This window comes from Hemibagrus wyckioides, unplaced genomic scaffold (genome assembly GCF_019097595.1).
Source record: "Hemibagrus wyckioides isolate EC202008001 unplaced genomic scaffold, SWU_Hwy_1.0 Contig14, whole genome shotgun sequence".
NCBI lineage: Eukaryota > Metazoa > Chordata > Actinopteri > Siluriformes > Bagridae > Hemibagrus > Hemibagrus wyckioides.
This window is the reverse complement of record NW_026690774.1, coordinates 347,001-374,601: the sequence shown is the minus strand read 5'-3', so window position 1 is coordinate 374,601 and position 27,601 is coordinate 347,001. Positions and strand designations below refer to the sequence as shown.

General features: G+C 39.4%; 3 protein-coding genes across 4 annotated transcripts; 2 read left to right on the top strand and 1 right to left on the bottom strand.

Annotated features, from left to right (window-relative positions):
• The first annotated feature begins 949 nt into the window (after positions 1-949).
• On the top strand, positions 950-13,389 carry LOC131349844 (NLR family CARD domain-containing protein 3-like). 2 transcript variants are annotated; one of them, XM_058385330.1, is made up of 9 exons: positions 953-1,633; positions 2,094-2,204; positions 2,623-2,677; positions 2,908-3,112; positions 3,399-5,175; positions 6,801-6,974; positions 11,741-11,914; positions 12,115-12,291; positions 12,470-13,382. In XM_058385330.1, the coding sequence occupies exons 1-9, from the start codon at positions 1,581-1,583 to the stop codon at positions 12,498-12,500; spliced, it is 2,757 nt and encodes a 918-aa protein (XP_058241313.1). In that variant the 5' UTR covers positions 953-1,580; the 3' UTR covers positions 12,501-13,382. The 2 variants fall into 2 exon arrangements, with proteins under 2 accessions (XP_058241314.1, XP_058241313.1); XM_058385331.1 differs by lacking the exon at positions 11,741-11,914 and having other exon boundaries at positions 950-1,633; positions 12,470-13,389.
• Positions 13,390-15,450: 2,061 nt separating this feature from the next.
• Positions 15,451-21,161, top strand: LOC131349850 (uncharacterized). The gene is made up of 7 exons (XM_058385338.1): positions 15,451-15,737; positions 19,668-19,737; positions 19,825-19,911; positions 20,020-20,115; positions 20,239-20,319; positions 20,458-20,556; positions 20,658-21,161. Exons 1-7 carry the CDS (start codon positions 15,637-15,639, stop codon positions 20,796-20,798), a joined length of 675 nt encoding a protein of 224 aa, XP_058241321.1. The 5' UTR covers positions 15,451-15,636; the 3' UTR covers positions 20,799-21,161.
• Positions 21,162-24,893: 3,732 nt separating this feature from the next.
• LOC131349847 (polyadenylate-binding protein 1A-like) lies at positions 24,894-26,465 on the bottom strand. Its single transcript, XM_058385334.1, has 5 exons — positions 26,300-26,465; positions 25,886-26,079; positions 25,685-25,776; positions 25,307-25,454; positions 24,894-25,148 (listed from the first exon to the last, which is right to left on the bottom strand). Exons 1-5 carry the CDS (start codon positions 26,463-26,465, stop codon positions 24,894-24,896), a joined length of 855 nt encoding a protein of 284 aa, XP_058241317.1.
• Between the last annotated feature and the right edge of the window lie 1,136 nt (positions 26,466-27,601).

The following is a 27,601-nucleotide window of genomic DNA, read 5'->3' as shown; positions in this document are numbered from 1 at the left end:
TTAATCTAGCCCGAATGTGTTATCTCAAATAAGAGTGTAGAGGAAGTAAGTAAATGTTGACTGTTTTATATGAGCACTGTTACCGTTTACTGAAACACCTTACAGCCCTTGAGCGCGACAGCAATGAAAAAAACGGTCAGAAAACACAATGTTATTATTCAGATAATAGCCTAACTTTTAATTTTTAATGTTAACACAGTTGATAAAAGTCGGCTAATAAATGTATGTTGTGTCAAAAAGGAGGCCCACTGTTTCTGATTCTGAAAACCCCTGACATAAGGACGCTTTTGAATATTATTCCATACCCAAGATGTACAAAAGCCTTAAATTAAATAAGCCTAAAGATAGATCTAAATAAAATATAAACTGTTAAAGCGCTAAGACATTACAGTCTGAACATCATGACTTTCTATTATTCTACTAATGCAGTATTTAAGTTAAAATACATACATGACTTAGGTGAACAATGGACCAGAACAGACTCCATCATTCGGCTGTTTCAGGCTCGGCCCCTGATGTTTTCAAATCCTAGAAATGCCCTGGAACTATGTAACTGAATGTAGTTCAGGTGAATTAAATGAAATAATTAATATTTTTATTGTACACACACTTGATTTGGCTGGAGATCTGTATGTGTTTACATCTAAATAATTTAAATTAGCTTCAGCTGTGAATGTTTAGATCTTTAACATGTCTCTGTCATTAATGCATGTTTACCTCAAATCACATACATGTATTGTTTATACCGAGTTCCTTTATCAAAAACTCCCTAATGGTCATTAAAATAAAACCTAAAAATATCCACAAGAGAGCGTTCTCTACAGGTTCTATTCAGGTTATTAAAAAAATCAGGTTCTGGCAAGGTTAGATTTCGATTATAAAAATAAAACCTAAAAATAACCATTAGAGAACATTCCTAGAACGTTATTATTTGGTTTTGAAAAAATAACCAAAGGGCAATCCTATGCTAATGTTAGGAGAAGGTTCTGTGTTTGCTGGCTCTCCTGTTTGGGGAATAAGTTGCTCCCCATTTCAACAAGCAGGGAATTATCAGCCCTAGGAGAAGTAGTGTTACTAATAGAACAATGTAGAGAGTGTCTAAAATCTTTTCCCACTACACACTTACAGACTGACATAAATACACCTATTTTTAATTATTTATTTTGAGCAGTCAATACATCATTGATAAACAAACCAGCACCACATCCTGTGACAGAGCGCGCGAGAGAGTGTGTGCGCGTGCGTGCTTATGTGCGCGTGCGCGGCCGCGTCACTGCCCCCCCCCCCACACACACACCCACACCTGCGGAATAAACCGTTAAGAAAATGAAACTCAGCTGCTCCATTTTGTCACGAGAGGAAAATAAAATATTTCAGGAGTAAAAACTAAATCTCTGATGTATAAACGCTCTAAATTAACACGTTTAGAGTTAATATAACGAGTTTTGTTGGTTTGTACTGAAGTTTTTAATGTACACAGGTTGTTTTATGACTTGATATCGTGTGTATAGTGTTTGATTTAACACACCGATGCTGGAGTGAAGAAAACGTGTTTCCTGCTGTAATCTGGAGAAGGAGACATGACCTCCAACATGAGTGTGTCTGGAAAACAGGACCTAAAGAAAGACGAGAGGTGAGTAACTTTTACATTCACCAGCAATAAATACACACCGTCTCATGGGAACAGATCTGTATCTCTAAACATTCACTAGTTAACACAGGAACTAAACTTTGGTTTAAGGTGTTTAATAGCAGTGAATATATCACTGATCTGATCTAAGAACAGTTTAGAGAAATCATTCAGTGACAGAAGAGTAAAAAGGACTGTGTAATGTGGAGCATAAGAGCATCGTAGCTTTGAGTCAGTGAACTCGACAGGCTTTAAGACCCAGCTGAGTCAGTTATCTGTGATTGGGACTCCTGACCTGAGTGTAATTCCTGAGGTATGAGGCCGGTCTCCTGTTTGAAGAAGTGTGCAGACTGGAGCTGAATTAAAAAGATGGAATTATTGGTGTTTATTGATCAACACAGTGTTTAACAGTGCTGAGACAGCAGAGTTTTAATTATTGCTGATATTTCTGTTGTAATTCTAGAATGATGGAGGGAAAGAGATCAGACTCACCAGAACCCAGCTGTGTGTCCATGAAGAGTGACCAGTCAATGAGAATTCCAATTTTCTTCAGAGACAGTTCTACTGATGTGAGGTCAGTATAGTGAGGTGTTTTACAGCAGTGTTCCACCTGATCAAACTCACTGGTCTCATTATGAAGCCCTTCATGAGCTTTATCAGGTGTTGAAGCAGTAAAACACTTAACTGTGCCATGCTGCAGCTCTCGGTCCGGCAGTGAGGACAACTGCTTTAAGAGGTCAGTTCAGCCTGCAGTCCCTGAGCTGGAGGGTCTGTGGTGCTACAGAAGAACATTTAAATATAAATCATTTTATTCATTAATTCAATCATTTGTTTCTAAACATGTTAGTGTCAGTGATGAAATCCTGAAATCAGTGTATTGTGTTAAGAGGATAGTGTTAAATATCTGTCTCTGTATTTATTACTGTAATTTCTGCAGCTACAGTATGAATACATATAGTCCATATTACATGATGTGTTTTATTTGTTCACAGACTACAAAAGAAGAAATCAAACATCAGCAGAAATCCGCTGGACTCCATATTCAAGGTGTGTGTGTGTGTTTTATAGTGTGTAATGTGTGTGTTGTCATACCTTGTCATTTCTTGATGTCCAGTAGAATTATGGGTAATCATTTGTATGAATAAGCAGAATTTCAGTTGCAACTAAAGGCAAGAGGAAGAGACTTTAATTATTTTCATAATTAAAATCATTAACAAAGCACCATTCACTGTGTAAGATTATAATATTTAGATCTGTTCCTGTGTGTTTCTGACCAGGAGCTGGAACACAAAGTCATCACTCTGATAAAGAATGAGCTGAAGAGCTTTAGGAAGCTCCTGAGTCCAGATTACCCAGCATGCACTGAGAGGGAGGTGGAGGATGAGGAGGATCTGCACAGTGTCAGAGAGGGAGTGCTGAAGATCACACTGCACTTCCTGAAGAACATGAACCACACAGATCTCGCTAACACACTGCAGAACAGTAAGAGCTCTGAGTCATGGCTTTATTCCATCAGGTTCACTTTAGAGAGAGGAAATAGTTTTAGATATGAAGACTTTTAGTTTTAACTTTGATTTTAGTATCATGTACATCTGCTGCTTTTCTGTTCTGTTCATGGTCCAGCTTGTGGTCACTCTGTACAATGGTCCTGTTCCTTCAATAATATTTAGTACATGAATCAGGAATGAACAGCAGCATTTGAAAGAATTTTACATTTTATATATTGCTCAGTGATTCTGCATTAAAACATGTTATTACTGTTTATTAGAACTCACCTCTGTGTATAAGCCAAAGCTGAAATCCAACCTGAGAAAGAAGTTTATGAGAATTAATGAAGGAATCTCACAGCATGGAAGATCAGCACTTCTGAATGAGATCTACACAGAGCTCTACATCACAGAGGGTTGGAGTGAAGACATCAATAATGAACATGAGGTGAGACAGATTGAGACAGTGTCCAGGAGACCAGCAACACAGGAGACACCCATCAACTGTAATGACCTCTTTAAAGACAAGTCCATCAGAAGTGTGCTGACTAAAGGAGTTGCTGGAATTGGAAAAACAGTCTCTGTGCAGAAGTTCATTCTGGACTGGACTGAAGGAAAAGCAAATCAGGACATCACCTTCATGTTTCCACTTCCCTTTAGAGAGCTGAATCTGATGAAGGAGAAAAATCTCAGTCTGATTAATCTTCTTCATCACTTTTTCCCAGAAATAAGAAAACTAGAATCAATAGACTGTGACTCTTACAAAGTGTTGTTGATCTTTGATGGTCTGGATGAGTGTCGACTTCCTCTAAATTTCCAGAATAATGAGAGATTGTGTGATGTGACAGAGTCAGCCTCAGTGGATGTTCTGGTGACGAACCTCATCAAGAGGAATCTGCTTCCCTCTGCTCTCCTCTGGATAACCTCTCGACCAGGAGCAGCCAATCAGATACCTCCTGAATGTGTAGACCAGGTAACAGAGGTACGAGGATTCAATGATCCTCAGAAAGAGGAGTACTTCAGGAAGAGGATCAGTGATCATAGCCTGGCCAATAAAATCATCAGACACATGAAGTCTTCAAGAAGCCTCTACATCATGTGCCACATTCCAGTCTTCTGCTGGATCTCAGCCACTGTTCTAGAGAGAATGTTGGGTGAAGCAGAGAGTGGAGAGATCCCCAAGACTCTGACTCAAATGTTCGTACACTTCCTGATCGTTCAGATCAAACACAAGGATGAAAAGTACCATCAGAAACGTGACCCTGATCCTCAGCAGACCAGAGAGACTATCCTGGCACTGGGAAAACTGGCTTTCCAGCAGCTGGAGAAAGGAAATCTGATCTTCTATGAGGAAGACCTGAGAGAGTGTGTCATTGATGTCAGAGAAGTGTCAGTGTACTCAGGAGTGTGTACCCAGATCTTCAGAGAGGAGTTTGGGCTTCACCTGGGGAAGGTCTTCAGCTTTGTACATCTGAGTGTTCAGGAGTTTCTGGCTGCTTTATACGTGTTTTTCTGCTTTAATGTTAGAAAAACAAATGTGCTTGTGGAGCAAAGCACTGGACATTGTAATTTCTTCATAAATCCAAAGATGTCTGTTCTCCTCAGGAGTGCAGTGGACAAGGCCCTACAGAGTAAGAATGGACACCTGGACCTGTTCCTCCGCTTCCTTCTGGGTCTCTCACTGGAGTCCAATCAGACTCTCTTACGAGACTTAATGCCACAGACAGGAAGTAGCTCTTACAGCAAACAGGAAACAGTCGAGTACATCAAGGAGAAGATCTGGAAGAATCCATCTCCAGAGAAATCCATCAATCTGTTCCACTGTCTGAATGAACTGAATGATCATTCTCTAGTGCAGGAAGTACAAACTTACATGAACAGAAAAAAATACTATTGTCTCGGAGGAACCAGACTCTCTCCTGCTCAGTGGTCAGCTCTGGTGTTTGTGTTACTGACCTCAGAACAGGAGCTGGATGAGTTTATTTTGAGTAAATATGATCAATCAGAGGAATGTCTTCTGAAACTGCTGCCAGTGGTCAAAGCCTCCAGAAAAGCTGTGTGAGTATTTTTATTTATAAATGTATTACTGCATGGTTTGTTATTTTAATGTAACACTGAACTGCAGTGTTTGGATTAATTAATTGGTTACTCTAATCCTCTTTAATCAAACCTCTGGTACTTTTACAGAAGATTATTTCACTTTTTACACTAACACGTCACGTCTGCACTGAGGGCTGGGCCATATGGACAAAATCTTATGGATCATGATATGAATCATTTTATATCTTTTATATATGAATCATGATATATTGTTTTCTCTAAAATTTATATATAAAATCCATACAAAATAACTGCATGCATTTAAGAACTAAACACATTTCTGAACTAAACAGCAGTGAAAGACACTTTTTCTTTTCTCTGTTTATTCTGAAAGTGACATTGAACAGAACTCTCACAAATGAGAACAAGAAAAACACCAAGCTGTGAAAATGGGATCAATATGAATAGAAAATATAAAAAGTAAATATTAAACACTCTGTTCACCTTCAAGTACCTGTTTAGGTTCAAGTTCCTCATCTTTTGTTCTGTGACACAGTGTTGTGGAGAGATTCACTCTGTCATGCTTTAATTTCTTCCAATTTTTCACATTTTCTTCCTAATTTAATCACGGCTGATTCCCACCATCTAACTGGGAACAAACTACTGAACTGTTCCATACTGGAAAGAGTCAAGTTGGATTTTCTTTAAATAGTATAAACTAGTAACAGGGCCATTTGTAACAAATAGTGCAGTTTTTATTACATTTCCTTTCTTATACTCTTTATTTAAAAGAATCATTGTTTATTTGAGAAAGAGGTTCTTACTTTTTTGCACATCTGTATTTTCCAAAGTCCATTCTAATAAATAAAAAACTATAAATCCATATTGCTGTTAAAATTATTTTCTTAAGTATAATTTTAAAAGAATAAAATTGCCTAGCCCTTACCACCTTCTGAGACAGGACTGTAACTGACCAGTTCCATATGCATGACCACACACAGGCTCCCATGACTGGCTTTACCTTGTTTGATTACCTGGTTTAGTTTGAACAAATCAACCTTTTTCTTTAGTTTGGATCTGTTTGGACATATGTGAAGACTCCACCTGTACTCGGGTCCACACCAAACACCTGAACCAGTGTGTGTGTAAAATCAGAGGTCTCCAGGTGACAGATTTGTACCTGTACGAGCACAGAGAACAACACACACCAAGTGTTTTACTGTCTCTGTGAAATTCAGCATATAACTCAGTGTAAAGTACGACTAGTATTGGCATGTTATTAACTGCTAGTGTACAGCTCTATAATTCTTTATTTTCTGTAATAAAATGCACTGGATCTGCAGTGTTGGGTATAGAAACCTGAACACAGATCAGAGTGTAGTGTTTGTAGGCTGCTCACTCTCACCTGTGTGTGTTATGTACATGACCTAATGGTCTTATAATAAATTGTAGCTGAGAGATTGTGGAGTTCAGAAAGACGTCCCTGCTCCTGTAAATGTCCTGATGTGGTGTCCTGTCCTCTGATTTCTGTGTGTGAGAGAAACACACTGACATTTCTGTTACAGCTTCAACTTTAGCTTGATTATTATGGCTGTGTGTGTGTTTGAGATCAGTGTTCTGATATTTCATCATTTCTCTTCCAGTCTGGGTGGGTGTAATCTGACAGAGGAAAGCTGTAGAGCTCTGTCCTCAGTTCTCAGCTCAAACTCCTCTAGTCTGAGAGAACTGAACCTGAGTGAGAATAAACTGCAGGATTCAGGAGTGAAGCTCCTCTGTGCAGGACTGAAGAATCCACACTGTACACTGGAGATACTGAGGTACACACACACATACATACACACACACACACACAGGTCATATAATATTTACACACACACACTTAAAGTAGATGGTCAGCTTCATTAGTGGTGTATAAAGTGCTGGACTGGGTTCATGCTGCGTTTCCTCTGAATAACAAACACAGTAAACAGAAAAGCTGTAACTCTTGTTTAAACTAAAAAAACACTAAACTTACAGTTCTGTCATCTGTCCTTTTCTATCATTTGTACTTTCATTATACAATGTGTGCTCAATCTATACACTATTAGTTTCTCCTCCAGACACATTTTAGGAAAAAATGATGGTAGAGTAAATAATCCACCTCGGTCATGTTCATTACACTCGCCACTGTGTCTGGAACACGACTGCTGATGACGTTTACCGGACACATCACTGAAACGGGATAAAAGATTATAGCCCTAATTAAGCTCTAATGTAGGGGGCGTGTCACTCTGTGTAATCACCTTGCATCACCTTGAATCTACAGCACTGGACTCGTTACTCTTCACTCTTCATACCATTCTGTGTGTTTTTCTTACCACCGCTGGTTGTGCTGTTGGACTCGGTTACTAAAGTGTCCAAAACGGGGGGAGTCACGTGACAGACTGAACATGATGACTGCTTAGACCATTTGCTTGTTAGACATGCTAACAACAAGCATCACCTCAGTAAACTCAAAAATCAACAAGCTAGAGTCGGGGTGAAGAGCAGTTCCAGTGTTCTTAGCAGACATAAAAAACCCTACAGTCAGTGGAGCTTCAGCTAGAAGATTAAGGTGATGTAAGGAGGATTTCCTGAACTTGACAGCCACTTGTCACGTGCCATAATCTGCCTAGCCTATTCTTTTGTAGCTAGCCTTGCTAATGCTGCTACAAAAACAATTCACTTTCATACTTCATAATGCAGTGAATTAACTTGTCTTTTTTTTTCTTTTCCACTGGACTACACAAAACGAGAGCCACAAGTTTCATATGTAATATTAGCCACATAATGACCATGTTTATATACTGTGTATATATATATATATATATAAACTCGAAGACAGACGGCTGAAAGGAGCGTGCTCAGCTTAAAATTGGAATTCTGTAGTGCATTATTAACTGAACCAGATGCTCTTTCTAAAAGTAAGGTTAATCTAGCTGCACATATATTGCTGTGACACAGCTTTTAGATACGTAGCAGTAATAGCACTGAAAGAGTGTGTGTGTGTGTGTAGATATTTAGATATAGATATATTAACAGCAGGTAAAATAAGTATTGAACATGTCGCCATTTTAGTAAATATATTTCTAATGGTGCTATTGACAAGAAATTTTCACCAGATGTTGGTAACAACCCATGCAATCCACACATGCAAAGAAATCAAACCGTATATGTCCACACATTAAGTTATGTGTAATAATGTGAAATGACACAGGGAACAGGTGTTGAACACATGAAGAAAGGGAGGTGCAAAAAGGCATGGAAAGCCAAGACACCAGCTGAAATCAATCAGTAATTAGAAAGCAGTCCTGCCCACTGGTCAGTGCAAATTAATACCAGCTGCTTCAGTCCCAACGGATGGTCTATAAAACGGAGTCTCATTAACAAGGGGTCACACAAGAAACATCTCATGATGGGTAAAAGCAAAGCGCTCTCTGAAGACCTTCACAACCTTATTGTTGCAAAACAATCTGAAAAGGATTTTGAAAAATTCCAGTAAAATGAATTTAGCTTAGTACATTTTTACTCTTTAAACCTTTATGTTCCCCATTTTAAAATGTAAATTATTATTAAAACATTCAGCATTTATTTTCTTAAATGCTAGAAATTGTTGTATATGCATTTTGTTATGTATTTATTAAAAATGATTGTTTTATATTATGGTTCTGTGATGTAGGAGCTCACAGACCCTCGCTTTCCTGTTTCAGCGATATTACTGCTACATATCTAAAACCGCATCCCTACTTTATACGTTCAGCTAGTTTGACCTTGCTTTCAGAAAGAGCGGCTGGTTTAACCCCAATGATTATTGCTACTTCTCCTCAAGGATTTCTCCACTAAAGGAAGACCTTTTTTCAGCCGTATATTGTGGATTACCGCTTGGGAGGATTCTCTGGGGAGCTTCCTCAATTAGTCTGAGTAATGGATCCACTCACCTTATATACTGTTTACAAAGACCGTCTCATTTCAGGAAAGACTGTCGCTGTGGTTTATTGTCTCTATTTGGTGATTTGCTTTTATAGAATTACTGCTTTGATAACTGACAGACTTTATTTCTCCCGATATTATCTATGATTAGATTAGATTAGATTAGATTAGATTAGATTAGATTAGATTAGATTCAACTTTGTCACTGCACATGTAGATACAAGGCAACGAAATACAGTTAGCATCTAACCAGAAGTGCATTTTCGCAGTGCAAATAATTAGCATATATAAGTATATAAACAATAAATAATTTGCATATATAAACAATATATAAAAATATATAAATAATTTGCATATATAACAGTATATAAACAGTATACAGAGGGAGGTAAATGCAATGAGTGCAAATGAGCAAATGATTATAGGTGGTGCAATAAAGAAGGTATTGTATACCATTAAATAATGAGTCAGCTTAATAATTTTGGTTTGAACTGTGGTGGACTGAACGCTCCTCACAATCCAATCAGTATTTTAAATCTACTGAATCAGAAAAAGATATTGTGCTGTTACAGGAGACACATCTGTTGTGTTCTGACTTCAGATCACATTTTCATCATTTGAGACAAAAGCAAAGGTGTAGCTGTTGTAGCTTCACAATCTTAAATAAATGTGGAAATGTGGGCAGACCTTGCAGGTAGGAGAACTATTTGCTATATAGATAGAAGATAGAACTCAACAGCAGGAAAATTGCTCTTATCTCTCTCTGTGTGTGTGTGTATTCCAAACACATCTGGCAAAACATACTATCATACAGTTACCCAGAAAATGCAAGAATTTCCTCATTATTCATTAGTCAAAGTCAAGTCAAAAGTCAAGGAAGCTTTATTGTCACTTCAACCATACATAGCTAATGCAGTACACTGTGAAATGAAACAACGTTCCTCCTGGACCAAATGTGCTACACATAACAAAAACAAAGTACAGGTGACGCGGACAAACATAGAGCTAAACATACTGTAGAGATAAAGTTAAACTATACTTAAGGTGCAATCTTTAGTAAAACTAGATATACAACAGAAGTGCACAGGATGACAAGACAAGACAAACAACATATAGCCGACTCTGTGCAAAAGAACAGTGTTGACAGTGAGTGCAAATATTAAAGTTAACATGTAAACAGGACCAATATAAAGTGTAATGTAAAGTGACATATGCGTGCAAACAGGACAGTTTTGTGTGTGTGTCTGTGTCCAGCACAGTATAGATAGTTCTCTGTTGAAATACCTGTTTGCTTGAGGGAAGAAACTGTTACACAGTCTGGTTGTGAGGGTCTGAATGCTCCGGTACCTCTTTCCAGATGGCAGGAGGGTGAAGAGTGTGTGTGAGGGGTGTGTGGAATCATCCACAATGCTGTTAGCTTTGCGGATGCAGCGTGTGGAGTAAATGTCTGTAATAGAGGGAAGAGAGACTCCGATGATCTTCTCAGCTGTCCTTACTAATAATAGTAGTCAGTGACTTTAAAACAATGTGGGACTCTGTGCTTGATAGTTCCAGCTTATTGAGGTTCAGAGAACAGGAGCTTATGTACATCTGCCCATGTATTCATTTATTATTTATACTCTTGCTCCTGTATGAATATAGCACTTGATGCTGAACATGAGGTTAAAAACACCTAACTTAACTGAAAGTCTCTTATCTGCCACTTCCTCTAGAGTGTATATGGTGATGAGATGATCTAGATTCAGAGCCTGATTTAGAACATTTCTAAACTCAAAAAATGTCTAGATGTTGCTAGACTCACTGCTGCTATGAAAATGACTCTGCTGGAACCCTCCTCACTCTCTCTCTATATAAGAGCATGGACTCTGTCTTTTATAGCTGTAATCTCCATGGAACTCTAAACAGCCTGAATTAATGGCGCTAATGAGGTTCACATTAATCACTGGTCCTTACGTGTTGTCCAGTGTGAATGACCTTATTGTTGTTCATAATAATGGGAATTATTTAAATAATATTTATGGAAGATAACACAAGGCTGTTTATTGATATGTGATTGATTTTATGGCTAAATTACGATGAATTTGCTAGTTAGCTACAATATATGTGTAGTGTCATTAGCTAGATTACACCATATTGTCCTACCTCCTTCTGATTATCATGTTTTATTTTTTTACTCTCTCTCTCTGACCAGTGATGCTAAACAGTTGCCTGTGATCTGCTCTCTCAGTTAAACAGCAGTAATCAAGCACTATGTTGTGAGAGGGAGCTTTTAGTGTTTTTATCTGATTTATTATGATAAACTAACAATCAATTCAGAACACTAATTACTTCTTACTTCTACAAATGTTTCAGTTGATCATGGTGTCAGTATTGGTGGGTTGTTATAGTTAGTTCTGATTACTGGGAGAGTTACTGCTACCCCAATTCTCCCTGGAAGCTACACTCCTGTAGCTGAGAGATTGTGGAGTTCAGAAAGACGTCCCTGCTCCTGTAAATGTCCTGATGTGGTGTCCTGTCCTCTGATTTGTGTGTGTGAGAGAAACACACTCACATTTCTGTTGCAGCTTCAACTTTAGCTGGATTATGGCTGTGTGTTTGAGATCAGTGTTCTGATATTTCATCATTTCTCTTCCAGTCTGCGTGGGTGTAATCTGACAGAGGAAAGCTGTAGAGCTCTGTCCTCAGTTCTCAGCTCAAACTCCTCTAGTCTGAGAGAACTGAACCTGAATAAGAATAAACTGCAGGATTCAGGAGTGAAGCTCCTCTCTGCAGGACTGAAGAATCCACACTGTACACTGGAGATACTGAGGTACACACACACATGTATCAGAGTTTTAATAAACATCAGCAACCTCCAGTTCTCATCTGTTGTAACTGTAATTGTAGAGATCTGATATATTGTCATTGTGTGTGTGAGATGGAGAGTAAATGTAGTGTATATAAAGATTTTGTGTAGTTCATGTTTTAAGACTGAGTGAGTTAAGTGTGAGAAGGTTTTCTTTCTTGCAGGATGAGGAAGTGCAGTATTACAAGTGAAGGTTGTGCTGCTCTGGCTTCAGCTCTGAGGTCAAACTCCTCAACACACCTGAGAGAACTGGATCTGGACGGTAATAATCCAGGAGAATCAGGAGTGAAGCTGTTCCGTAATCTACTGAAGGATCCACACTGTAACCTGGAGACACTACAGTGAGTTAATGACTTCCTGTCTCTTTACTCTACTGTATTGTAAGACACTGAGTAATATTCAGTGTGTTCTGTAAAATGTCACATCTAGTGTGTGCATTACGCTTCTGTTGTTCATAAGGAATGTGATGAGTGACTCTGTTTAACGTTGTCTGTAATTCTGTCCTCTTCTGTTTTTCAGAATTCAAGATTATGAATTCATCAGGTCTTAAACCTCTTGTCCAAGGTAAAGCAGTAGTGGTGTAGTGTTAGAACCCGTCCCACATTTCCAGCAGTTTGGGAGCTGAATCATTCATATTCAGATGTAGAAGTTCCAGAACAATAACCGTGACTGACCACATCTTTTTATCCACTCAGCTACAAGTTACTTCAGGCTTTAATCACATATTTTACAGTCCAATCCTTCAGCATCTACACACAACACAGAGATATCATCACACCATCATACTGATTACACAAACACACATCCAGCTGTTGGAGATGTTTATAGTGAATTTTTACCTCCTTATTTTTATATCACATTTGTTTCTCCACAGATGATTGAGTTACAGCTGTAATATTTATCATTTTATTTCTTTATAAATTACTTATTTTCATATCTCTGTTCTTTGTTTGCTAATCTGTGTTTAATTGTAGCCATGGTAACAGGTATGCTGATTGATTTATTGTTGTTGTGACCCAGTTTTGTATACAGTATATGTTGTATACATGTCATGTCCACTGTGTGTAATTACAGAATAAACAGTGAGTGTGAGTGAAACATAACAATTCAGGTGTTTGAGGTGTGTTTGGTCACAAACCTTTCTGAAGCAGTAACTGTTCTGTCTCAGTAACATGATCACTTCCTGTCTCTTGGGTGCTGCAGTATTGTGTGTGGAGCTGAACACAGGAAGTTACTGCACAGAAAACATTCAACAATTCAATTTAATGAACAATTCAATCTCAACAACTTAATTTAAGTCCTACATGATGGAGCAGACTGGAGCCCAGTGTTAGACCCAAATCATGTTCATTCACATGTTAAAGAAATCTGTCATTCTTTAACAATAAATTCTTTAATTATTGTACAATAAAATAAAACTGAATTTTTAAAAAACCCATACAAGTTTTTTTGTGTTAATGAGACAGGAGGAGTGCAGAAAGTCATGTGACACTTCTGTGTGTCCTAATTATCATATCACAATGATGGATACGCAAAGCCAGCAGCATCGCACACACCCCTCACACACACTCTTCACCCTCCTGCCATCTGGAAAGAGGTACCGGAGCATTCGGGCCCTCACAACCAGACTGTGTAACAGTTTCTTTCCTCAAGCCATCAGGCTCCTCAACACCCAGGACTGAACTGTACAAAACTCTCTCTCTCTCTCTCACACACACACACACACACAACTTATATTGTTCACTACTTATTACACTAACTACTGTATTTTTACACATTACGTGTTGTCAGGCCACTATATATATATATATATATATATATATATATATATACACTATATTGCCAAAAGTACTCACCTACCTTGACTCGCATAGTGCTTAGAACTTAAGTGACATCCCATTCCTAATCCATAGGGTTCAATATGACGTCGGTCCACCCTTTGCAGCTATAACAGCTTCAACTCTTCTGGGAAGGCTGTCCACAAGGTTTAGGAGTGTGTTCATGGGAATTTTTGACCATTCTTCCAGAAGCGCATTTGTGAGATCACACACTGATGTTGGACGCGAAGGCCTGGCTCTCAGTCTCCGCTCTAATTCATCCCAAAGGTGTTCTATCGGGTTGAGGTCAGGACTCTGTGCAGGCCAGTCAAGTTCATCCACACCAGACTCTGTCATCCATGTCTTTATGGACCTTGCTTTGTGCACTGGTGCACAGTCATGTTGGAAGAGGAAGGGGCCAGCTCCAAACTGTTCCCACAAAGTTGGGAGCATGGAATTGTCCAAAATGTCTTGGTATGCTGAAGCATTCAGAGTTCCTTTCACTGGAACTAAGGGGCCAAGCCCAGCTCCTGAAAAACAACCCCACACCATAATCCCCCCTCCACCAAACTTTACACTTGGCACAATGCAGACAGACAAGTACCGTTCTCCTGGCAACCGCCAAACCCAGACTCGTCCATCAGATTGCCAGATGGAGAAGCGCGATTCGTCACTCCAGAGAACGTGTCTCCACTGCTCTAGAGTCCAGTGGCGGCGTGCTTTACACCACTGCATCCGACGCTTTGCATTGCACTTGGTGATGTATGGCTTGGATGCAGCAGCTCGGCCATGGAAACCCATTCCATGAAGCTCTCTGCGCACTGTTCTTGAGCTAATCTGAAGGCCACATGAAGTTTGGAGGTCTGTAGCGATTGACTCTGCAGAAAGTTGGCAACCTCTTCACACTATGCGCCTCAGCATCCGCTGACCCCGCTCCGTCAGTTTACGTGGCCTACCACTTCGTGGCTGAGTTGCTGTCGTTCCCAAACACTTCCACGTTCTTATAATACAGCTGACAGTTGACTGTGGAATATTTAGGAGCGAGGAAATTTCACGACTGGATTTGTTGCACAAGTGGCATCCTATCACAGTTCCACGCTGGAATTCACTGAGCTCCTGAGAGCGACCCATTCTTTCACAAATGTTTGTAAAAACAGTCTGCATGCCTAGGTGCTTGACTTTATACACCTGTGGCCATGGAAGTGATTGGAACACCTGATTCTGATTATTTGGATGGGTGAGCGAATACTTTTGGCAATATAGTGTATATGTTACAGTCATATATGTTATTAGTACCTGGTTTTTCTACTGTTTTTCAAAGCTGTACATCATTTCATTTTATTTCATATCATTTTACATTCCATTGTACGTTCTTTTTGGCTTCAAACAAATATGGCTTTAAACACTTTTCCTTTAAATAAGTGAATTCAAATGAATTAACCACAACTTATTGGAAGCCGTACGAGATACTGGGCTACTTTTCTTGCCGAAAGCCCGGTGAGTGTATAGCATTTTCACTTTTAGCTCGTAGCTGTGGCTAATATGCTAACAAGAAATGACACCACACTTGATATTGTTGTCTAGATACTTGTCATGAAAACCAGTCGGGAGTTTGTGAGAATGATGTCTAATGTCACGCGCTTTGATGCCTTTTTGTAACATTGCTAATGAATAAATGGCATATTTTACGCGCCAATCGCGTTAGCTCTAAGAGCTAATGCTAATCGCTAGCTTGGTCCTGTTGACTGAAACTTTCTGTTGGTGTTGACTTGTTAGTTCAATTATTATCTTGATGTGTGGTTTGCGGACATTCCAGTTTCGGGGTGCAGCTAAATATATATATTTTTCTTTTTTTCTTTTTGGGTACTGATGGACGGACAAGCAGAGAGTCGAGCTGCTTCTTCTTCGTCTTGTTTAATGGTGAATAACTCCTTAGGATCATTATCGCCACCTACTGTACTGGATGTGAAGTAAGTTGACATAGGTGATGAGTCTGAAATTTGAGAAGGGGATATTTTGGTGGATGTTCCGTTTTCCTTCCAATCTATGGCGCACTCAGTTCACATGCTCATGCTAGCGCTGCGTGTTTAGCTCCTCTAACACTCACAATTAGCTCTTCATGCCCCAGATTAGGTAGAATACATATATATAGGTAGGTAGATAGGTAGAATATATATATATAGTGCTTAATTTGTAAATGAATAATTTCCGGAACAAAACCAGCAGTCTCTCACCGCTGTGACCGACACCAACCACACAACTTAAGTTTTCCCGGAACATGACGTCACTAAACTGTGGTAGCGCAATTATAAACATTAACTTCTTCTTCTTTCGGCTTTACCCTTCAGGGGTCGCCACAGCGAATTATCTCTCTCCACCTATCCCTATCTTCTGCATCCCCAGCACTTGCACCCACTAGCTTCATATCCTCATTTATTACATCCATATACCTCCTCTTTGGCCTTCCTCTTTTCCTCCTGCCTGGCAGCTCCATGTCCAACATTCTCCTACCAATATACTCACTCTCCCTCCTCTGAACATGTCCAAACCATCTTAATCTGTCCTCACTAACTTTGTCCCCCAAACCTCCAACATGAGCTGTCCCTCTGATGTACTCATTCCTAATCCCTGTCCAACTTTGTCACTCCCAAAGAGAACCTCAACATCTTCAGCTCTGCTACCTCCAGCTCTGACTCCTGTATCTGTCTCAGTGATACTGTCTCTAAACCGTACAGCATGGCCGGTCTCACCACTGTCCTCTACACCTTCCCCTTGATTCTTGCTGAAATTTTTCTATCATACAGAACTCCCGACACCTTTCTCCACCCATTCCAACCTGCCTGCACTCGCTTCTTTACCTCTATCCCACACTCTCCATTACTCTGGACTGTTGACCCCAAGTACCTAAACTCCTGTACCTTCTTCACCTCTTCACCCTGTAATCTTACTGTTCCACTTCCCTCCCTTTCATTCACACACATGTACTCAGTCTTACTACGACCAAGTTTCATTCCTCTTCTCTCCAGCGCAAACCTCCACCTCTCCAGGTTTTCCTCCACCTGCTCCCTGCTCTCACTAGAGATCACAATGTCATCTGCAAACATCATTGTCCAAGGAGACTCCCGTCTGACCTCCTCTGATAACTGGTCCATCACCATAGCAAACAGGAAGGGGCTCAGAGCCGATCCCTGATGCAGTCCCACCTCCACTTTGAAATCCTCTGTCTGCCCTACAGCACACCTCACCACTGTCCTGCTCCTCTCATACATGTCCTGCACCACTCTGACATACTTCTCTGCTACTCCTGACTTCCTCATACAGTACCACAGCTCTTCTCTTGGCACCCTGTCATACGCTTTCTCCAAGTCTACAAACACACAGTGCAACTCTCTCTGACCATCCCTATACTTCTCCATCAACATTCTCAGAGCAAAAATTGCATCTGTTGTGCTCTTTCTGGGCATGAAGCCATACTGCTGCTCACAAATTTCCACTACCTTCCTTAACCTAGCTTCCACTACTCTTTCCCATAGCTTCATTGTATGACTCATCAACTTTATCCCCCTATAGTTGCTGCAACTCTGCACGTCACCCTTATTCTTAAAGATCGGCACTAATACACTTCTCCATTCCTCAGGCATCTTCTCACTCTCTAAAACCCTGTTAAACAGACTAGTTAAAATTCCACTGCCGCCTCTCCTAGACACTTCCAGACCTCCACCGGGATGTCGTCAGGACCAACTGCCTTTCCACTTTTCATCCTCTTCAAAGCATTCCTGACTTCATCCTTTCTAATCTTATCTACTTTCTGTTACACAGAGTTCACCCCTTCAACTCTTTGTTCCCTCTCATTTTCCTCATTCATCAGCTCTTCAAAGTACTCCTTCCATCTCCTCCATACACTCTCCTCACTTGTGAGCACCTTTCCATCTCTATCCTTAATAACTCTAACTTGCTGCACATCCTCCCCATCTCGAATCCTCTGCCTAGCTAACCTGTACAAGTCCTTCTCTCCATCTCTAGTGTCTAACCTAGTGTACAACTCGTCATACGCCTTCTGCTTGGCCTTAAACACCTCCCTCTTCACTCTGCGCTGTAACTCCTTGTATTCCTGTCTATTCTCTTCAGTCCTGTCCATGTCCCACTTCTTCTTGGCTAACCTCTTCCTCTGAATACTATCCTGAACTTCCTCATTCCACCACCAAGTCTCCTTATCTTCCTTCCTCCTTCCAGATGACACACCCAGCACCTTTCTTCCTGTCTCCCTGATCACTTCTGCTGTAGTTTCCCAGTCATCTGGCAGCACTACCTGACCACCCAGAGCCTGCCTCAACTTCTGTCTAAATTCCTCACAACATTCCTCCTTTTTCAGCTTCCACCACTTGGTTTTCTTCTCTGTCTCTATCTTTGACCTCTTCTTACAGACCTTCAAAGTCGTCCTACACACCACCATCCTATGCTGTCTGGCTACACTCTCTCCCACTACCACTTTACAGTCACTAATCTCTTTCAGATTGCCTCTTCTACATAGGATGTAGTCTACCTGTGTGCTCCTACCTCCACTCTTGTAAGTCACTCTATGCTCCTCCCTCTTCTGAAAATAAGTGTTAACCACAGCCATGTCCATCCTCCTAGCAAAGTCCACTACCATCTGTCCTCCAAGGTTCCTTTCCTTAACTCCAAACTTGCCCATCACCTCCTCATCACCTGTGTTCCCCTCACCAACATGTCCATTAAAATCTGCTCCTATCACCACTCTCTCACCCGTGGGAATAGTCTCTATCACCTCATCTAATTCACTCCAGAATCTCTCTTTCTCCTCTAACTCACAACCTACCTGTGGGGCATAACCACTAACAACATTCAGCATCACCCCTTCAACCTCTAACTTCAGACTCATCACCCTGTCTGACACTCTCTTCACCTCCAGAACATTCCTCACAAACTCCTCCTTCAGGATCACACCTACCCCATTTCTCTTACTATCCATACCATAAAATCCTGCTCCTATACTACGAGCCTTGCTACTCTTCCACCTGGTCTCCTGTACACACAGTATATCCACCTTCCTTCTGTCCATCATATCAGCCAGATCTCTACCTTTCCCTGTCATAGTGCCAACATTCAGAGTTCCTAATCTCAGTCCTACACTCTTACCTTTCCTCTTCTCTCTCTGTCTGCACACTCTCCTCCCTCCTCTACTTCTTCGACCAACAGTAGCCCAATTTCCACCAGCACCCTGTAGGTCAATGGCGCTGATGGCGGTCGTTGTTAACCTGGTTTTACACTAAATCATACTTTGCCTTGTGATTCTCCAGCTAGAGCGCTAACAGACTTTAGCCAATTTTTACCGATTTAAATGACACTGTAATAGTTGGACTAATCATATCTACAGCTTATCATATTCTCAAGCTCTAGAGAACCTGTCTATTTGTTGTAATTATTACACAATTAATTGGTAAATATAATATAAATATAATGTTTAGCCTAATGTTAGTTAAGCTGCTAGCGAACTTGGCTGTTGGTTTAAATGACACTAAAATCCTGAACCGAGTTGATGAGCTTGAACAAGGAGAATTTCATTTATTTCTACAATATAATATTCATTATTAAAAAGTGAAAAATTAAAAAGTGACTTTTAACAACCCTGACTACTGGTTTTACACTAAATCATGTTTAGACTACTGATTAATCAGCTCTCCTAAAGAGCTTGGTTACAGGTCTATGTTATCTACCTATAGAACTTCACTAATCATTTTATTTACACAATATCATAGTGAGTATAAAGCTAGTTAGCTTGATGAACTCAGTTTTAATAATTACACAGTATAATATTTGTATAGATTTGGGTGGTGGACAGGGGCAGGAGGTTTTAGAGAGTTACATCTCTTCTTTCTTAGCTGCCATCTTTCAGAAAGAGGGGTGACTGACATCGGCCTGAAGGTGCCCGCTCTCCGTGAGGCATTCGCTGTGAGTAAAACCTTTCTTCAGCTGCTGTTATTGCGCAGGTAAAGTCCACTCTTCTTTAATGTATATTGTGTGCTGTCTTATATTCAGACTCTGCTTGCCAGCATCCACAACCAGGACTTCTTGTTCGTGGTGGGAAAAAGGATTGTCATGCGACTGGCAGCAGCTAACAACCAGGTGACTTCAGAATGATGAAAGACTGTTTGATTTTTGTGATGAAAATCCTTTCAGTTACTCAGTCATAGCCAAAGTTAGTTACAGAGATTTTTTTGTTTGTTTGAACAGGATGTAGTTGGTGTGCTGTTGGCCTACGAGGCCCTGATTCGATTCCTGAGGACGTCTTCCAATCAGGAATCGATTAAAGCAGAGCTCAGCTCCTGTGTAAGCTAACAAACGCCTGTGTGAAATGGCAGATGTTTAAACATAACCAATTTTGCTAATAAAGAAAACAGGAGTCCAATATGTAAAGCTAATTTATTTTTGTAATTTTTCTGCTCTGTGCAGGATCACCACTACAACTTCCTGGATGTTTTTTATGAGCTGATTCTCTTCGGCTGCTTTATAAATGGCTCAAAACCTCAGCCAGTAAGTGTCTTATCAGGAGATTTCTAGGCAATGTTTGAGTTTCAGAACATGGTCTATTTGATCCCCTTTTCCTTTTTTCCATATTTTTAAAACCTGATAAGACATGGCATTAATGAAGCTTGTCTTTCTTTCCAAAAGTTTAAGGGAGGATTCTTGGAGCGCCTGCTTGCGCTCTTCAGCATGTGGGACGTGGACGTGTGGGAGCCTGCAGCAGAGCTGTACTTCACAGTGCTTATTGTAAGTGTTGAATATCTTCTGATGCCACGATACACAAATTCTCGGGATTGTATCTTAAACTCAGTGACACTATGTTGGATGTGTGTGTCATTTGTCAATAGGATTACCTTACAGAGCTTGTTGAAGTACTGTTCACTCAGCCTCTGGAGCTGACCAGTGACCCAGCAGCCTTAGCCACCACAGTTCAGCGACTCCTCAAGCTGCACGTCCAGCTGATGATGGACATTTTGGAGGAGCTCTGAGCAATGTCTTTCCCCTTACCCACTTCATCTTTTCTTCCACTTCATTTCATGTTCTTTTCTCTCACTTCTTTTTCCTACATTGCTCAGACTCCACATTAATTAATTAAGTATGAATTAATTTTATTTCTATTTTTGATTAAATTAATATTTTAAAAATCTCTTCTCCTTTTTTACAGGTTTGTACAGTGAACCCCAGGACCTGAAGAAGGGCTTAGCCCTTAAGATCATTCTTCCCTTATTAATCTATCCCTTTTTAATCAGTCCCTCTGTTCCTATCCCTCTCCCCCTATTCCCATAAGTTATTATTATAGATAATATATAGATAAATAGAATTGTTTATGAATAAACTTATTTGTATAATGATTATATACTTTACCATTTTATGATATTACCTTCATCTCGATTTATCACTTCAATGTGGAGATCCTTTCTTTTCTGCCATTGTGTTTCTGTCTTTCTGTTATATACGTAATGTCATATACACATATGCTATAATGTTATTTGTTATTTTTCCACGTTTTAGTAAACCATTTAAAAGTTGTGAAATTCTTTAAAAATGATCTGTATATGAGTGAAACATTGTTTGTGTTTAAAGGAAAATTTTATACATATACTGATGACTAAAAATAATCAGAATGAGGCTCTAATAGGAACAAATATAAATATTTATTTAAGTAATCATAGTAATGTAAATAATAGGATAAAGCCTTCAACCCTCCCTCTGCTTAGTGCCAAGCTGTTCCCCACCCCTTCTACATGAGGTATCATGCTGACCAGAGTAGGGGTCAGTCTACTGATCATGATTTTTGACTCAGTGGTAAACACAAGTCTCTTTCTGTTCCCATCCTTTCCTGTCTTCTCCACAGCCATGTAAGTTAAATGCTCTATCTCTCTCTCACTCTCCCTCATTGCCAAAGCAGAAAAATATATACTACAAAGTATAATTCATCACCTGCTACATTAATCACACAAAATACATTGAAATGTGAATTAAATTAAATTAAATTATAGGTTTGTGTGATTTTGTGTTCAAAATGTTTGACATTGATTTTCACAGATCTAATTGGTACTGCAGCCGCACCCTCATTGCCTGACACCCCAACTTCCTGGCCTGCCCTTTAGATACACCTCTACTGTTTAGTTTGTGTAATACTTTATAATCTGTGTAATACTCTGTAATCTGTACAGATTGATTAGTTGGCATGTCATGCTAAGGAGGAGTCTTCATCTTACAGTGCAGTCCAAACCCTGAATAAATAAAACCAGGGGCAACAATCACTTCTGTATTATGTGGAAGAAACTCTTACTCAGATCATAAAAAGGAAATGTTTGTGACATGTAATCCATGTAAGTATCCATGTTTAACGTAATGGATATTCTCCAGCCAGCAGTTACTGCTCATTGAAATTAAAACAGAATCCGGAGTGGGTGGAATAATCAACCCATTTGCTCATATTTCTTAAACCACATCCATAACCAAACCAATAATTCCATCTAAAACTCTATCTATCCATCTATCTATCCATCTATCCATCCATCTATCTATCCATCTATCCATCCATCTATCTATCCATCTATCTCCAAGTAGCTATCTTATTCCTTAGAATTCACCTCATCTAAAGGCAAAAGAAAAGTAATTCCCAAATGAATTGTGTATCTGTAAAAAGGTATAAGTCTTTCCTTTCCCTTTCTATACATCTTATACTAAATTAACTCAAAAGCTCTCAGATAAACACTTTTTCACTTTCTGCAATTTTCATTACAGCAGGTCTGAGGTCTTGAGGAACCATCCCACCCCCGTACCACAGTGTTGCTGTAATTATAAAAAATCTAATAATGTTTATTATTACATTTTCTTCACTTTCAAGGGCATTTGCTCACAGCAAATGTATCCCCAAATCAAACTTAAATATAGTGCTTGGCTTCAACAGCTTTACTTTTGGCAGCAGAACGTCCAGCTGAACGATGATGGTCCATTTAACAAGCATACCTGAATGCAACATGTCTTCTAGTCTTTCAGCAGGAACTGAATTGTTAACTTTAGTAGTTGTGAATGTTGCAACCTTAAAATATACAAGCCTGACATTAAAATAAATAATGAGTTCATTAAAATAAAAGTAAAAAATGATCAGGCAGTTACAGAACCATATGTGTTTAACCCTCAGACAGATATAATGGACTCATTACATTGAGAAGGATACCAAAGAGCTGTACCACTCCCTCACTCATGCTGTTTAGGAGCCAAGGGAAGCACCAATTCTGTTTTTGGTGCTAGCCATGGACCTGATGCAGCAAACCCTTTTTGCTTTAGAAAGAGCTGAGTCCGGACTAAAATATGTTGCAGAGCTCCAAATCATGTCCCTGGTCTCCAGGGTGACACTATATGAGCTGACACAAAGTCATACTTGCAAGACCCAAAGGTTAAGGATGAAGTCCTGTTAGAGAAAGTGACTGAACACAGTAAAACACACAAGCATGATACACTGATGGACAAGGTGGACCAAGGCATCAAAGCTATATCTATCTATCTCTATCTCTCTCTCTCTCTCTCTCATTATATATATATATGATATGCTATGGTGCTATGTGGTAAGGTGCTATGTGGTATAGAAGTGTACTATAGTGTTATATAGTATAGTGTAGTATAGTGTGGTAAAGTATAGCGTAGAATATTATATCGTAATATAGTGCAGTATCGATTTTATTTTATTTTATTCATATTTTATATTTATAAACAAGATCTGCTATGAACCCTCTGGTTTTGGTAGAAGTAAATGTTGCTGAGACAAAAGTGTTCAGCAATGATAGATTAAAATGCTTAAAAGAACGATTAAAAAAGTTTTCATCATTATTATTTAAGTATAGTTTAGTGTTATATTGTATTGTAGTGTAGCAGTGAAGTATAGTATACTTTAATACAGTATAATAGTGGGTGTAGTATGGAATAGTGTAGTATGGTATTTTGACATAGTGTTCTAGTATATTTCTGAAATATTTATTATGCGTTAAAAGTCATTGTATATTTCTTTTATTGCTAAATTGATCTTAATTCATTTTATTTCGGCTTTGTGTATATGTTTGATTGGGGGACTACAGTAATGCTGATAAAGAAACCGCCTGCTGTAACACAAAAATTCCCTTATGGGATCAATAAAGTCCGTCCGTCCGTCTATCCATCCATCCATCTATACTCACACGAGTATCTGTCTGTCTATCCATCTATCCTCACTAGTATCTGTCCGTCTATCCGTCTATCCTCACTAGTATATTTTTATTTTATTTTTATTAGATTATAAGATTTATTAGATGATTATAGTAGTAGATTTAAATGTTCTTGGAAATAAATAAACATACACAAAGTTGATTTTGAAAATTTAATGAAAATACAAATGAGGTAAAATAAAATCAGGTCTAATATTATTTACAATAATGTCAGTGTAAGTGATTATTATTTACAATAATGTCAGTGTAAGTAATTATTATTTACAATAATGTCAGTGAATAATGAAGTGAATTACAATAAAGGTTTAATATTAATAATAAGAATAAGAATAATACGAATAAGAATTAAAAATATAATAATAACAATAATATAACAATATAACAATAAGAAGAGGAATAAAAAAATAACAATAATAGTAATAATAAAAAGAAGAAGAAGAAGAATGATGGGGTTTATAAATTCTTCCTCTTATTCTTCTTCTTTCTCTTCTTGTTTCCATCTCTAAAAGTCCTCTTGAGGACAGAAGTCAGAAATTCATTTTATTTCCTGTGTTCACTGTGATGTGATGTAATGATCCATTTAAATATGAATCAATATCAGAAACATAATCATACACTATCTTTAACATGTAATATTTAGCATGCAGAATATTGTTATTGTTGTGTGTTTGCTTTTTGTTGTGTTTCGGACCTGAAGTGGAGCCGGAACTCTGATTTCTGAGACACTTGTGTCAACAGCTGTGTCCTTACGGACAGCTGTCTCCACGGCTTCCAGAGTTTCCTCTGGGGCAGCTGTCTCAGTAGCTTCCACCCTGTCATCTGAGGCCGTTGTCTCCATTGCTTCCACATGTCCCTCTGAGACCGGTGTCTCCACTACTTCCACAGTTTCCACCGAGGAAGCTTGTCTACTGGGGCAGGGGACTCGGCGGGACGGACATTCTGTGAGGCAGCAGTGTTGACAATGTCCTCTGAAGCAGATGCCTCGGCGGTTTGGACAGTGTCCTTTGCACAAGGTGTCTCAACAGCCGGGGTGCTCCTTTCAAACCAGGGAGGCAGCACTGGTTGGAGCAGTTTTGGTGGTACATTGTGCAGTGTTGCACAATGCTCGGTGCTCTCTGCAGGCACTTTCTGTGGATGGTGTGGCCAATCTTCTTGATAAATTTTCTATTGCCCTGGTGTTGGGAACTGGGGCGTGCCTCCACTTTGGGCTCCTCTGCCTTGCGTGCCTCCACCTTGGGCTCCTCGGCCCTGTGTACCTCCACCTTGGGCTCCTCGGCCCTGTGTACCTCCACCTTGGGTTCCTTGGCCCTGAGCACCTCCACCTTGGCCTCCTCGGCCTTGCGTGCCTCCACCTTGTTCTCCTCTGCCCTGCGCACCTCCACCTTGCGCACCACCACCTTGCGCTCCTCCCAAGACCTGAAGTACTCGATGGTGCTGTAACACAACAGAGAAGCTGCACTTAGAATCTAAACCCTGCTGTTAAAAGTTATGTCCTCAGCAGCGGAATTACCACCTGATGTTGACTGAAATACCCTCATAAGACCAAACATATCTCTGTTTCGACAATATAAAGAGTTCAATGCAATTAGTTTAAAAAGGAATGTAAAAAATCCTGATATTTGAACCCTGGCTGGTAAAAAGACACTAATTTACATGTGACTTACACTTTGCGGTCGTTCAGGAGTTTTCCGTTCAGCCGTTCCGCCGCCTCCGCTGACTCGTACTGAACGTACCCATAACCTTTTGATTCCACAACCTTCAGGAGAAACACAGCGTGTCAACACACAACACCACACTAATCATGAAACACAGATATTCAGCTATTCAGATATATATATTCATATATAACAGCTCAAAGCTCGAACCTTGCATGACACGATCCTCCCGAACACAGAGAAAGTGTCAAACAGGGAGGTGCAGTCAATGGACCAATCAAGGTTCCTGATGAATATGTTCCCTCCCTTGATGGGCTTGGCGGTGGGTTCCCAGTTTGACCACATGACACGCATGGGTCTCTCCAGGAGGAGTTCAAAATTGAACATATCGATGGCTCTCTCAGCTGAGGGAACAGAAATAAGCCATTCATTTTTAATTAAAGTCTATTATAGTCTATATATAACTCATCCAAATATCTTTTCATATCTTTTTAGTACCATTTAAAACATGACCATATCCATATAGTAAAACTATAAAATACTACAGAAGTTACACATGTAGCCTTAAATCTGCTGCAAAAACAGGTAAGAAACAGTGTAGAAAAAAGAAAAGGTTTGTTTTACCGTCATCTCGATAGCGAAAGTTGACGTACGCGTATCCGAGAGGAGAGCCGGTCTTCCTGTCCCTGCAAATGTGGACAGATTGGACGTGTCCTGAAGGTCTAAATCTATTAGAAAGTATCACCTCTGATACTTCAGGGTGAAGATCTTTCACAAACAGTGCAGCCATTGTATAAAACAGTTAAAAGTGGTGAAATGCTGCTAAACGCTGTAAAATGCTGCTAAACTCAGTGAAACCGCTGCTAAATGCTGTAAAAATACTGCTAAATGGTGTAAAATCGCTGCTACACAAGGGGCACTGTTTCTCTGTCGATAGCTAAAGGTGGTCTGAGGATGGTTGCTATGTACGTCATCAGGTGATGTTCTGAACAGAATTCAGAATTCTACATGATGCCAATTGGTCACATGACCTCATGACATCATGTAAGCAGTTAACATTAAACAGTTAAGTTCCAAACCCCAATAATGAATCCAATTCAAAATGGCTTTTAATATTAATATAGAAACACTGTATAGGCCTGGACAGGAAAGAGGCTGAGCTGCAATTAATCCCCAAAAAACATTCACTGACTATATTTTCAATGCATAGATATTAACCTAACGTAAACACTACTCTTTCAAGCTGCATTTAAACTGCATTTTGGAAGGTCAAACTCCAGGACACCATTGAAGGTCACTATATGGAGAAAAATCTGAAATGTTTTCTTAAAAAAACATCATTTCTTTAATGAAGAAAGAAAGACATGAACATCTTGGATGACCAGGGGGTGAGGAAATTATCAGTAGATTTTTGTTCTGGAAGTGAACTTCTCCTTTAAAGGATCTGCTGCTAACATCTTGGTGCCAGATACCACAGCACACCTTCAGGGATCTAGTAGAGTCCATGCCTTGATGGGTCAGGGCTGTTTTGGCAGCAAAAGGATGACCAAAACAATATTAGGCAGGTGGTCATGATGTTATGGGTAATTGGTGTAGAATGTTTTACTAATTAATGAACATCTTTTGTTGTTGAGTTGCATCCAATATCGTGGAACATCACCGAAGCAAATTATCCACATTATTCCAGTTATAAAGGATCATGATCTCACCAAACTCTTGATTTTTTGCTCTTAAAGTTTTAGACCAAAATCTAAAACGTATCCTGTTACTGAAAATAACACAAACAAACCTTATTAGAAAAACACTAAAACTGGAGACTCCTTCCAAATATATTACACATTTCCTCATGAAAAGCTTCAACATATCACCAGCCACACCCTTTTTATTAACGAATGAATCTGACCAATCAGAATCAAGCATTTACAA